The sequence below is a fragment of the Halichoerus grypus genome, chromosome 9 (genome assembly GCF_964656455.1).
Source record: "Halichoerus grypus chromosome 9, mHalGry1.hap1.1, whole genome shotgun sequence".
Lineage (NCBI taxonomy): Eukaryota > Metazoa > Chordata > Mammalia > Carnivora > Phocidae > Halichoerus > Halichoerus grypus.
The window spans coordinates 15777327-15790918 of record NC_135720.1 but is presented as its reverse complement, the minus strand read 5'-3'; the positions used below and the strand labels follow the sequence as shown (position 1 = coordinate 15790918).

Sequence of the window (13592 nt, the reverse complement as noted above, 5' to 3'; positions counted from 1 at the left end):
CTGAGCAGGAGGGAGCCCAACATGCCTGAGATTCTCCCTCTCTCCCTCTCCCTGTGCCGCTCCCCCTGCTCATGCTCTCTCTCTCTTTCTCTAAAATAGGTAAATAAATCCTTAAAAAAAAGAAAAAAAGGAATCCTCAGTCATAAAGGGCTACTAGCAAACCTGTCCCACCTTTGCATCTGGAGGGAGCCATTATCTTTACTCTTTGGACAATAAACATATCTGTCCTCTGCCCCAGAGGGAGATCCTGTATCTTCCAAGGCTATACAAATGTCCTTGCAGCAACAGCCTGGAATAAGACTAATACAGTGCAAGAAGAAATGCAAAATAAAAGATAGAGAGTTGTCTCAGAACAATGATACAATTCTGTGACATAGAAAAAAATTTTTTATTTATCCAATATTGTTAAGGATAAAGATGGTTACTCCTAACCAAATGAGAATATAAGTTGGTATAAATTTTTCGGAAATGAATTTGGTAATAGGGATCAATAACATCAAAAATCTCTGACCCAGAAATTATACATCTAGGATTTTTTTTTTAAAGATTTTATTTATTTATTTGACAGAGAGAGAGATAGCGAGAGCAGAAACACAAGCAGGGGGAGCGGGAGAGGGAGAAGCAGGCTTCCCACTGAGCAGGGAGCCTGATGCAGGACTCGATCCCAGGACCCTGGGATCATGACCTGAGCCGAAGGCAGACGCTTAATGACTGAGCCACCCAGGCGCCCCTCACTACACTTTTAACCTTCCTGATATGTACAGGTCTGTCTCTTTGGCATTTGGACCACTTTAATCACTGTGCTCCATTTCCCTGATGTCCTGGGCCACGTCAAAGGACATGTGCCCCTCCCACCATCTTTCCTTGGTCGCATCTCCTTCTTACTTTTTCCTAAACCACCTCTCTTGGCTGCCATTCTTCCCAAATCTTTTCCTTGTGTGCTTCAATTCCATGCTTCAACTCCTCTACGTCCTCACCTTTTAAATTAAATAGTCCCTTAATTCATTTCCTTTTTTAAACTAAAATTTAGCTCTTCCTTCAGGATGCTGTTCCTCCTAAGGCTGTCTTAGGGGGAGGCTGTTCCTTTTCCTACAGTCCAACACCTTTCCGGAGGTGGAGTCAGCACTCTCTCTCACTCCCGACTGTGGCTCACGCAGTTCCTTCTCTGAATGCTTGTTTCCAGCATCGTCCTCTTAGCTCGACTCCTAAGTCATCTTTAAGTATTGCCTTCCGGCATCATCTCCTTCAGGAAGCTTTTTATGACTCTCCAGGTCTAGGAAGATGCCTCTTTCTTTTTTTTTAAGATTTTATTTATGTGAGAGAGAGAGAGAGAGAGCATTAGCAGGGAGAGCAGCAGAGGGAGAGGGAGAAGCAGACTCCCCACTGAGCAGGGAGCCCGATGTGGGGCTTAATCCTGGGACTCCAGGATCATGACCTGAGCCGAATGCAGACGCTTAACCGACTGAGCCACCCAGGTGCCCCGGAAGGTGCCTCTTTGTGGTACTCTTAAAAGACTTTGAACTATCATACTTGTAACTTTCCATTCACATGCCTGTGTTCTAGTGGATAGTTGTGCACGATAAATTCAGTGAGACCAGTTCACAGTTGACTCCTTAATTATGTGCCTAGCATAGAAACTGGTATAGAGCAAATGCACTCTCATGTATAAAAATTATTTTAATTTCAAGTGCATATTCCTTATGCTGAAAATGAAATTTCTTTGACTTATATCCAAACGTCATCTCAAAGTGCACCAAAATGATCTCCATCCACTAGGGGAAGAACATTAGTGAGTGAATTTTTAAAGGCTTCAACATAATGGAGTCCCTTCCTTTGAGCGTGCTTGACTTTTGCTAAGCAGACTAATATATATTTGAGTTTTGGGTAAATGGATTCCGATGTATCTGTCAAAATGAGATAATGATCCCTATGAAACAAACCTGGGATGAAGGATCCTAAATTTATTTTCATAAATCTTTCTCTCCTATTCTTTGGTCACGCAAGTGTGCATTATGAGCATGCAAGAACCCAAATCCCTTTCTTCAGGAATGTGAGCACCTTGGGCTCAGGCTGTGTTGACTTCAGGATCAGGCTCATGAGGAAGTGAAAGTGAACAGAAGACAAGGCCTGCATATCATACACATCAGGATTCAAAGAAGTCAACGCAAATAGTTTAACTGGCTCGATCAGCACAGACATTTGTCGTCCCAGGCCTTTTAAAGAAATTTTTTAAAATTACATATTAAGGTCACAATCATAATAGATGTTTTTTTTTTTTTTTTTTTGACAGAGAAAGAGAGCACAAGCAGACGGAGCGACAGGCAGAGAGAGATGGAGAAGCAGGCCCCCTGCTGAGCAAGAAGCCCGATGCTTAACTGACTGAGCCACCCAGGTGCCCCTAATAGAGCTTAATTAAGCAGCAACTATTATAAAGAAATCATGTGCTATTAAATGGTCCTAAATGTCATATACATAATATCCCCCCCCTTGTTTTGTTTCACTATTTCACAGTCAAAGCAAAGTGGGAGATCTAACTCCTTTAATAGCATTTATTACAACTCATGGTTCTCTGATTCAAAAAGTGTTTTATTACCTCAATGTTAAAAGTAGCAACTCATTTTCACCTAAAATTATTTAAGATTAGAAAGTAGAATATTAGTTCAATTCGGGGCATCTGGGTGGCTCAGTCAGTTAAACATCTGCCTTCGGCTCAGGTCACGATCCTGGGATTCTGGGATCCTGGGATCCTGGGATCAAGCCCAGCATCAGGCTCCCCGCTCAGCAGAGAGCCTGCTTCTCCCTCTCCCTCTGCTACTCCCCCTGCTTGTACTCTCTCTCTCTCTCTCTCTGTCAAATGAATAAATAAATAAAATCTTTAAAAAATATATTAGTTCAGTTAAAAAAAAACAATGTGTCTAGGTACGGGCCATTATGACACTTGAACATATCATCTACTTTAAAGATACAGAGTATCACCTCAGAGGTATGGATCGCCATATGCTTCTCCTGATGACTGAGAACAGTCTCCAAAGTGCCTTATCCAAAATGGCTTTGCTGCACATACATAGAGTCTAAGTGATTTCAATATCCGGGATTTCCAATAACAAGTTAGTTTTGTGGTTCCTCATTAGTTTGGCTTAGGTGTGACCTTTTTAATTTAATCTTTTCTATTCAAATTTTCACCCATACAGATTATTTAATTAAATGTTGAGAAGTCTTCTTTGGAAATTACTGTGCCATGCGGAGCCATGGAATTCCTAAAACTGCTGTAATTTCCTTGCAATTCAGGATGATCAGGAGGGTTGCCCTTTAATATGAAGATGTTATGTTATTGTCCACTTCTCTGTACTGTACTATTTCTTTCTCAGTTTAACAACTACTAGTTCTGAGTTTTCTGAGAACTGCTTCAGCAAAGGATGACTGAGAGGTCAGTGACACCCCCCACCCTCCACCCCCTTCCTGTCAACCTTCTTCCCATTCTTCCCTAGCACACAGAAGGATCTCATTACAGAGCTACTGACAAATGAATGAAAGGATATTCGCAGCAGCACTGTCACCTCGAAAACTGGAAACAATACAACCAGCAACAGGGAGAGGTAAAATAAATTATGGTCTACCCACAAAATAGGTTATAATATATAACCATTTTTTCAAATGTTCTCCTTTCTAACATCATTAAATCAGATATATAGTAAGTGAAGAAGAGACATATATATATATATATACACACACACACATACACATACATATATGTATATATAGTATGGTTGCAATTTTATAAAATAATTTCAAATAAGATCGAAATTATTGTTATGTTTCAGTGATAGTGTTATGAGTGATTTTATTTTTTACTTTATGCTCCTCTGTAGATTATAAATAAATAGTATATTTATATATATATATTTTAAAAATTTTTATTTTTATTTATTTGAGAAAGAGAGAGCACAAGAGGGGGTAGGGTCAGAGGGAGAAGCAGACTCCCTGCCGAGCAGGGAGCCTGATGCGGGACTCAATCCCGGGACTCTGGGATCATGACCTGAGCCAAAGGCAGTCGCTTAGCTTAACCAACTGAGCCACCCAGGCGCCCAATAGTATATATATTTTTAAAGACCACTCAGCTCAAGCATCAGATCCTTTGTTGTCTCCAGTTCTCCTCCAGAACAGTTAAACCCCAGCACTCCCAACACCTTATCTCACAAGCCTTTTTTTTTTTGGGGGGGGGACAGCTTTATTGACATAGAATTCACATATCATACAATTCACCCATTTAAAGTGTACAATTCAGGGGCTCCTGGGTGGCTCAGTCAGTTAAGCATCTGTCTTCGCATCAGGTCATGATCCCAGGGTCCTGGGATCGAGCCCTGCATCAGGCTCCCGGCTTAGCAGGGAGCCTGCTTCTCCCTCTCCCTTTGCCCCTCTCTCCCCACTCATATTCTCTCTTGCACGCTCTGCTCTATTTCTCAAATAAATAAATAATTTTGGGGGTTAAAGATTTTATTTATTTATTTGACACAGAGGGAGAGAGAGCACAAGCGGGGGTGGGGGAGGGGCAGAGGGAGAGGGAGAAGTAGGCTCCCTGGTGTGGGACTGGATCCCAGGACCCTGGGATCATGACCTGAGCCAAAGACAGATTCTTAACTGACTGGGCCACCCAGGCACCCCTAAAAAATCTTTTTTTTTTTTAAAGTGTACAATTCAATGATTTCAGAATATTAATGAATTTGTGCAACCATCACCACCATTAATTTTAGAACATTTTCACCAACTGTACCCATTAGCTATCACCTCCCCATTCCCCCTACTCCTAGCTCTAAGCAACCACTAATGTATTTTCTGTCTCTACAGATTTGCCTATTCTGGGCATTTCCTGTAATTAGGATCATACAATATATGGTCTCCACTGTGATTTTAAATATCACTATTGTCAGCACTCATTAGGTGGAGTAGCTAATTGTCACTATTGTGGCGGAGCTACCATTGGAACTTCCTGAGAACAGAGACTGGGTAATTTTTTTTAAGACTTTATTTTTTAGAGTAGTTTTAGATTCACAGCAAAATTAAGAGGAAGATGCAGATATCTCCCATATACTCCCTATGGACTGGGTGATTTTCATCTTGGTGACCAGTTGTGCATGTTCACTAGTGTCCAATGAATGTCTGCTAAATGAATGGCCACCAATTTATAATGAGACAGGCCTCCAAAGGGTTTATGATTTGCCCAAGATCATCACTGGCAGCAGGTGAATGAATCACTCAAGTCTCCTTTCCAATATTCATATGCTTGTGCAAGGCATAACTTCTGTGATTTTGTTTCCTCCAATATAAAATGGTAGTAATACCCGCCTCACAGGGTTGTGGCAATGTTAAGTATTCCTCTACCCTACAAAGTCAAATTGTGTCAAATGAGGCCATCACCCTATAATGAAAACTGCAGGCAATAGTATAAGATTAAGAACATGACCAGGGGCGCCTAGGTGGCTCAGTTGGTTGGTTGTCTGCCTTCAGCTCAGGTCATGATCCTGGAGTCCCGGGATCAAGCCCCGAATGGGGCTCCCTGCTCAGCAGGAATCTACTTCTCTGTCTCCCCCCTGCTCGTTCTCTCTCTCTCTCAAATAAATAAATAAAGGGGATTTAAAAAAAAAAAAAAGGGATTAAGAACATGATCATTTGACTCAGGCAAACCTCCATACAACTGACCTCTCTGGACCCATTTCCCCCAGGTTGAAAGTCAGGACAATATTCAACACATTACAGACAGTCTCTGACTTATGACTGTTCAACTTACGATTTTTCCACTTCATGATGGTGTGAAAGCAATAAGCATTCAGTAGATATGGAACTGCAACCAGATTTTTTCTTTTCATGGGCTATCAATACACAGCAGTATGCTCTCCTCATTCTGGGCAGTTTTGTAGCCAGAGGAGGCTCCCAGTCAGCCACGTGGTCACAGGGGTAAACAACCCATATACTGACAACCAATCTGTACCCATATAACCACTCTTTCTTCCACTTTCAGCGCAACATTCAATAAATTACATGAGATACTCAACACTTTATTATTATTATTTTAAAGATTTTATTTATTTATTTGAGAGAGAGAGCACATGAGAGGGGGGAGGCTCAGAGGGAGAAGCAGACTCCCTGCCAAGCACGGAGCCCGATGCAGGACTCGATCCAGTGACTCCAGGATCATGACCTGAGCCGAAGGCAATCGCCCAACCAGTTGAGCCACCCAGGCGCCCCTCAACACTTTATTATAAAACAAGCTCTGTGTTAGATGATTTTGCCCAACTATAGGCTACAGTAAGTGTTCTGAGCACTTTTAGGGTAGGCTAGGCTAACCTATGATGTTCAGTAGGTTAGGAGTATTCGATGCATTTTCAATTTACATAGTTTCAATTTTAGGATCGCTTTATCAGAAGGTAACCTCATCATGACTCCAGAAAGATCTATACATTGGTTAGGATTAAATGAAATGGCACTCCAGTACTTTGTACAGTGTTTAGCTACTGGAAAACCCGTGTTTGGAGTTTGCACTAGTTATATTCCCGCTTTACTTGGGAATTATAATCCTGATAAGATTATAAACAAAGTATCGATAATCTCGTTTTAACTGTGCAGGCAGCTGAGGTTCACAGAAGATTAACTCGCCCAAGGCTACAAGTCAGCCTCTGAACTCCAAGACCCACACATCCTTCACTGCTAGACCACCTCCAGCCTAAACAAATCCAAGCCCGGGTATCTAAGCCTGGGGTACGGCCAAGTGGCCTTCCGGGAAGCAAACTCCCACCTGGGGCAGGGTTTTGTCAGCATCGTGGGCAGAGGGAGGATGTCCTCTCTCTCTGGGCTGGACCAGAGGCCGCCCTGACGCCCCACCCTCCTCCGATTTTTATCCTAGTCAGATTTCCAGCAGCGACGGAGTGCCCGAAAGCCTGCCTCCGAGGGCCAGGCCACTAGGAGCAGCCCCGCGTCCCGCAGGCCCCCGCCCTCTCCACGTCACGGCCTCTAGGTGCAGTGCCCCCTAGGGGCCCCGCTCCGGCTGAGGAGGAAGGTGCTGGTCCTTCCTGCCACACCGGCCCGTTACCCGCCAGCCGGTTCCCTGCCCGGCGCCCGCCCCGCCACCCTCCGGAGGAGCCTGACGCCGCCGCCTCTCTGTGCTCCGCAGCCACATCCCCGCCTGGACGAAGGGCCCGCCGCCCCTCGCTCTCGCCGCCTCGCGGGTCCCGCCTGCGCCCCGGCGCCATGAGCGCGCGCCTGCCGCTCTTCCTGCGCGGGCTCCGCTGTCCGCAGCAGCCCCCGGGCCCGCCGCTCCGCCTCCGAGCGCCCTGGCGCGCCAGCAGCGGCGGCGGCGGCGGCTGTGGCGGCGGGGAGGGCCTGCTCGGGCAGCGGCGGCTGCGGGACTCCCAAGTCGGAAGCAGCCGCGGCCAGGGCAGCCAGGCGCCCCCGGCGCGGGACTCGATCGTCAGGTGAGTGTCCGGCGCTCGCCGCCGCTCCGGTGCCGGGTGGCGGCGGCCGGGGACGCAGGAGGTGGGGCGTCCGGGGCGCTCAGGTCTCGGTGAGGTCCCGGCCCCCCCACCCCCCCGCGGGTGTTTCGCCGGGCTCCGGCTCGGAGTGCTTGGTGCTAACTTGTTACGGGCGCCCGGCGGCTGACGCGGGGAGCGTGGGCATCGCAGGGCGGGAGTTTGTGCGGGGCGGGGGACGGGGGCGCCCGGGCCGGCGCGGGACGGGATCGCGCGGGCGCGGGCATGGGCATCCCCTGCGGGTGCCGCGCCCCTGGCCCGCGCGCCCCGCTCCACGTGCGCCACCCCGGCCGGCTCTGATGCAACGGCGCCGAGCGCGGCGGGGCGGGGAAGGGGCGGCGCGGCGGAGGGCGGGAGCGCGGAGGAGGAGGGGCGCCCGGGGCGGGGCCGGGCGGGGCCGGGCGGGGGACGTGATGCGGCCCCGGGCCCGGGAGAGGCGGCCTTGGCCGCGCGCCCGCGCCTACCTGCGCGGTCCTCCGCGGCCGGCAGCGCCGCAGCCTCCTGCGGGTGGGGAAGCGTGCTTTCTTGAGTTACATAATCATTTTCTGGGCGCGTTAACGTGGAGCCGGGCCCACCTGACAACAGGCAGAATGCGGCGGAGGAGTCGGGCCCACTCGTGCCCCCCATCGCTGCACGGGTGGGCCAGGAGTCCCCAGCGCAGCTGCGTATAGAAAGTTCTCGCCCGATACAGAGATGAACTGCGGGAGGTCTGGGCCCAGCCTTTCCCTGCCCCCCACCGGAGACGCCACTTGTGCCCCTCCTCCCCCCACCCGCACCCCCTCCTTGTTCCTCAGTGGGAGAGAGGGCAGGAAGAGCCTTGAATGGCCCTTCCTGGAGAAGTGGGTTCACTGGGGAACGAAACCTGTGGAGCGAGGCACTCAGGACAAACCTGGAGGTGCCGGGAAAGCCCTTACCTGCCTCTCCACCCCCAAGGAGGATTCCTGTTGCAGGTTGCCATGTCACTGAGTAGGCTGTTCTCCATCCATTCACATCCTCTTCCTTTTTCCTTCTGTCCCTCCTTGTGAAAGTAATTGCCTTTCCCTCCTCCGTTCCCAAAGCCCTTTGTGGTGTAGCCGATGACTCTAAGGAGCCTTCTGCTTAAACTATCTTGTCTTCTTTCGGAATGTAGGAGTACTTAAGGCCTCTCTTCGGGTCATTAGAATTTCACCAGGGTACAGCTGAGCTCCCCTTAGTGGGTCAGGGTTTGAAGACAGTATGGGAGGCAGAAATCACCACCCCATCCCCCTCTTATTTTCTGGGTAGCTCTTACGGCTACCTGACACTTTCTTCTTCATTTATTGTCGGTCTCCCCCAACCTCCCTGGAATGAAAGCTCTGTGGGGCCACGGCCTTGTCTCTTGTTCACTGCTAGATGCTTCCTCCTGGGAAGAGTGCCATGTGTAGGGTGGCCACTTGGGACATGATGGGGAATGCATCGCTCAAGATTTGGGTTCATTTGTAGATTGTATTCATGAATGTTCTTTTCATTGCCTGACTTAGAGATGAACAGAGTGGTCATTTGGGGACCTGGGTCAGGATCCTGCTGGCCCTGGGCGGCAGTCTCAATTTCGGCACTCCCGTGGGGGAGTGGTAGTCTACCTCACAGGGTTCTGGAAAGGAACGCGTGAGAGAACACGTACAAAATGCATAACCTAGGAACTGTCATAGCAAGACCTCCACAAATATTGGCTATTTATTTATTTATTTATTTATTTTAGAGCATTCTAAGCCAAGGGTTAGCAATTCTGCCAAGGACTAGATAGTAAATAGTTTAGGTTTTGCAGGGCAGTAGGCAAAATAGAAGCTATTTATGTAGGCACTTTTATGTGAGGAAAAAAACATTTTCATAATTTTTTTCATGACAAAAGCCAATTTTATTTATGGATACTGACATTTGAATTGCACATGATATTCACATGCTACAAAATGTTATTATTTTGATTTTTCTAACCATTTAAAAGTGCAAAAGCTGTTTTTAACCTGGTGTGTCAAAGTTTGCTGGCCCTTCTGTTCTAAACTAAGAAGAGAAAGTGTTGTACAATGAATTACTGCTTCATGGGATTATGGTTAAGGAATAGGTGCTTTGCTTTGCAATATGACTCCAGTACTTCCTAGGTGTGAGAATTGGGGCAAGCTGTTTGATCTCTGTTCATATACAAAATGGGAACCATTATCACCAGTTTCAAAAGTTGTTGTGGACATCACTATACTCTGCTGATCCTAAAAGGCATATTTTTTAATATCCCCAAAACTAGTCTTTAATCGATTGTCTGACAATTGCTGTTGGTCACGTGACAGTCATCGCCTATTTGTCATTGCCTGTACCTGTGGGAACCTGGCCATGCATACTGTTGTAACTTAATTGACTTATGTGCATCATCTAACAAAACTTTCCTCCAAGAGATTCCCCGAGGACTGGAGGAAATAGGGAGGTGGGCCTAGCTAGGAGTCACCTAGGAGAGATATCCACAAATCTGTGTATGTTAGGTTTTGTTTTTTTTTTTAATTTCATGAAATATACCAGAAAAGTGAACGAATAAGCTCCCTCAAAAGCATAGTGACCTCTAATTTCTCCATTAATCCCCAGTATTTCCATCAACAAGTCATGGAAGGGCTATTTTAGGAAATGAAATGATTTCTGGTTTTTTCTGACAACTGCCCAGTGATACCTGGTAGAATCGAGAAAGCTCTAACAAGAAAACTTGCAGAATGGGTGTCAGGAATTTAAGGAAAACCCCAGGGACAAAAGTGATACGGTTTTTCAAAAAATGCCACATCACTAACACCTTTGATGGCATAGAGGGTGATATTGAATGGGGGAAAAAAAGAAACTGCCGTCAAGGACTCTTGAATCAAAAAAGTCACTTGGGGTGCCTGGCTGGCTCAGTCCAAGGAACGCACGTCTCTTGATCTTAGGGTCATGAGTTCGAGCCCCCACGCTGAGTATACAGATTAAATACTTTTTTTTTTTTAAGTCACTCAGAAGAGTCATATCCTGAATGTGAAGAAGTTTTAGGAATGTTTCAGTTTGGTAGTTTTACTTTTTATGCTCATACGAGTGGTTTATGGCAAACAAAATATCTATGTCTAAATCAGTCTTAAAAATTCTTTTAATACTTACAGAATACACCATCTGTGAAGAAAAGATTGTGCCATAGTTTAACTGCCAGCTTGTTTTTCTTTCTTAGGGGTTTGTAAAACAGTGGCATGTCTTTCATTCTGTATCTGAAATTGGGTGAAACACAGCAAATAAGATTCGAGCTCCCAGATCAGCACTATGCATGAGTAGGAAGCAGGCTAAGCTGCTTTAATCAAGATACCGCCAAGTGTTGTGGACCTTAGCCTCCAGAGGGAGGCAGACAGGGAAGGTAGGATGATGACCCTATGATGCCTGCTTACTGCTCCAGCACCTGCCTCCCAGCCAGCACGAGGGAAAGGGGGCCAGGGTGCTGGTGGATCTTTCTCTTAGCCGCACGTTCCTCGCCTCCGTCTGGCCAGTGCTCACAACCTTGTTGGCCAGCAATTAATGTCATGAGCCCATCCAGTCACAGGTGAACCGGGAAATGTGCTCTCTAGCCGATGCCATGTGCAGCTCACGCTCCGAATTCTCTTAAAGAGGAAAATGAGTGGAAGTGTTCATAGGAAGTACCCAGTCATCCAAACCATCCTCAGTTGTGTCCATACTACTGTTACTATTATATTGAATGTATCCACGAAATTACCAGTGCTGTAGGTTTATTAAACTGCTCTGCGGTGCTTTCAGCCTGGGCTATTTCTCCAAATACTGATGGCTGTCCTTAGAAGACACTGTTTTGGAAATTTTAACCCTATGTGTGCACTGGTACCTCTTTTGCCTTTGAAATCAATAAAGGGGCTCTGCATTCAGGGATGTCCTTAAATTGGTAGTTTTAAATAACCTTGTCAGCGGCTGCCTCTGAGCCTCTGGTGTGGCCACAGCTAGCTGCAAGGGAGACTGAGAAGTGAGGTCATTATTCCAGCAGCCTTATGCCTGGTGGACACATTATTTCCCAGCCAAGGGGAGACCAACATGTTGTAGAGTGAGTGCTAGCGTAACTTGGGCGCCGGCATGCGAGAGCACCTGCCTCTGAAGGTCCCAGACCAGCAGGTTCAGCTACTCACCGCTGACCAAATCCAAAGGCAGAGAGACAAGGGGTGAGACAAGAAGGAAATTTATTTCAGTGAGGCCAACACCGGGAAGATAGTGGACTAATATCTCAAAGACTGTCTCCCAAGTGCTGCAAATACTTCTAGGTTTATATAAGGAAAATGTGGGACTCAGGTTGGTGGGTACAGGCAGGTGGGCGGTCAAGGTCGGGTCATTGTCTTGGGGTCAATCACCGGTGGGGTCTTGCTGGCTCAGGGCAGTCCTTATTGCTTGAGGGGGTGGTTTGTGTTCCCCCCCATCTAGGGATGCTTTGCCTTCCAAGTCTTTTGCCTGAGTTAAGAGATAAGCTGGAAGGAAGAATTTCATCAATTAGAAAGTTAAAGGTCAGAGGCACCTGGGTGGCTCAGTCGTTAAGCGTCTGCCTTCGGCTCAGGTCATGATCCTGGGGTCCTGGGATCGGGCCCCGCATCGGGCTCCCTGCTCCTCAGGAAGCCTGCTTCTCCCTCTCCCACTCCCCCTGCTTGTCCTCTCTCGCTGTCTCTCTCTCTGTCAAATAAATAAATAAAATCTTAAAAAAAAAAGTTAAAGGTCAAAATGGAGGTAATTGAAGTCTTTTCCAGTAGTAGATACTTTAATCTACTAGTTACATTATAAATTCTTACAATCTTCTTCAGTAATGACACATGGCAGCCTGGCTGGAGAGTCACACATTCCTTCTAGCTGGAAATTGACAAGGCAGCTTTTCTCCCAGGAGTGAGAAAATCTCTGATTAGAAACATTTATGCTACTTTTTAGATCTGTTAAGCCTGGTGACTGCTTTCGTGCTTACTTTACTTGTCACTGTAGGAATCATGAATAACCCCAAAGAATGAAACATCACACTTACAAGAGGTGGGGAGAACTAGCCAGCTTTATTTGCTTTGTTGGTGACAGGTTTGTGCTTTTATAGAAGTGTTTGGTCCCTTCACGCTATTGAGGGTGGTGGTCAAGGCTATGAACAGTTTTTTGGGGAAACTGTTGCTGTCAAATGAGTATTTTTTAGTGTCCTAGGGTAGCCATTGGACACCTGTTTCACGGATGAGGCTACTGGAGTTGGTTAGAGATTCAGTAAACTGATCATGCAGGTCCGTTGGAGGCCCACGTCCTGGTGCATGGCTGTTTCCCCTCTACCCAAGCCTAAGAGCCACCTGGCTCCCTTGTTGAAAATGCACGTTCCTGGGCCTCACCCAGCCCTGTCGAATCTGACTTTCTGGGGTGAGACACAGAAACCTTGCTTCTTACCAAGCTGCCCAGGTGATCCTCATGCACATTGCCAAAAACCACTTGGGTCCTACGCTCCAGTGACTTCCGGAACCAGGCAGAAGTAAGGACCCACTCGGCCCAAATTAACAGTCATGAAAGGCAGGGAAACAGCGTAGCATGTGGCCCTCAGCCACACATTATTGGACAGGAGATTTTAGTGCTCATTTATAAGGCAATTTGTAAACTTTCACATAGTCTCAGTTATTCAACACAATAATACAGTTTTTTCTCGGAGAATTAAGTTGCTTCAGCCAACTGTTTAGAAACAAAACAGACGAAAATCTTCACAGGCCACGTACAGTTGCATGCCTCCCTATTCTGCCTCGGGTAGCCCAGTGTCAGGTGGGAAGGCTCATCCTGGTTGAGTTTTAAAGCCTTTCTGCCTCCTGAGCACCCCTCTCTTTTCATCTACCTACTGAAGAGCAGCTTCCTCCAGTGTGCTCAGCAGCTTCTTTGAAAACTGGGCGAAACTGAGCAATGCCCTTGTGCCCTCAGCCATGTACTGCTGATGCTATCTGGCTGGAACTTCACCTTGTAGTTTTTGGAAGCTGTTCGGTGCACGTAAGACCCTATCAGATAGAAAACAAAACTTAAAGACGGTCTTAACACAGGGCCTGGGTGCTGCCTTGGCTGAACCTTTTGTCT

General features: G+C 46.9%; 1 protein-coding gene across 2 annotated transcripts in view; it reads left to right on the top strand.

Moving 5' to 3' along the window:
• Positions 1 to 6918: 6918 nt before the first annotated feature.
• The window catches only part of MTHFD1L (methylenetetrahydrofolate dehydrogenase (NADP+ dependent) 1 like), a 180927-nt gene continuing 174253 nt past the window's right edge, over positions 6919 to 13592 (top strand). The window contains exon 1 of one of the 2 annotated variants that reach the window (XM_036072982.2): positions 6919 to 7466. In XM_036072982.2, the coding sequence (XP_035928875.2) occupies positions 7243 to 7466 (224 nt within the window). In that variant the 5' untranslated portion in view covers positions 6919 to 7242. The remainder of the gene's footprint in view (positions 7467 to 13592) is intronic. The other variant, XM_078054574.1, reaches the window with a different exon arrangement.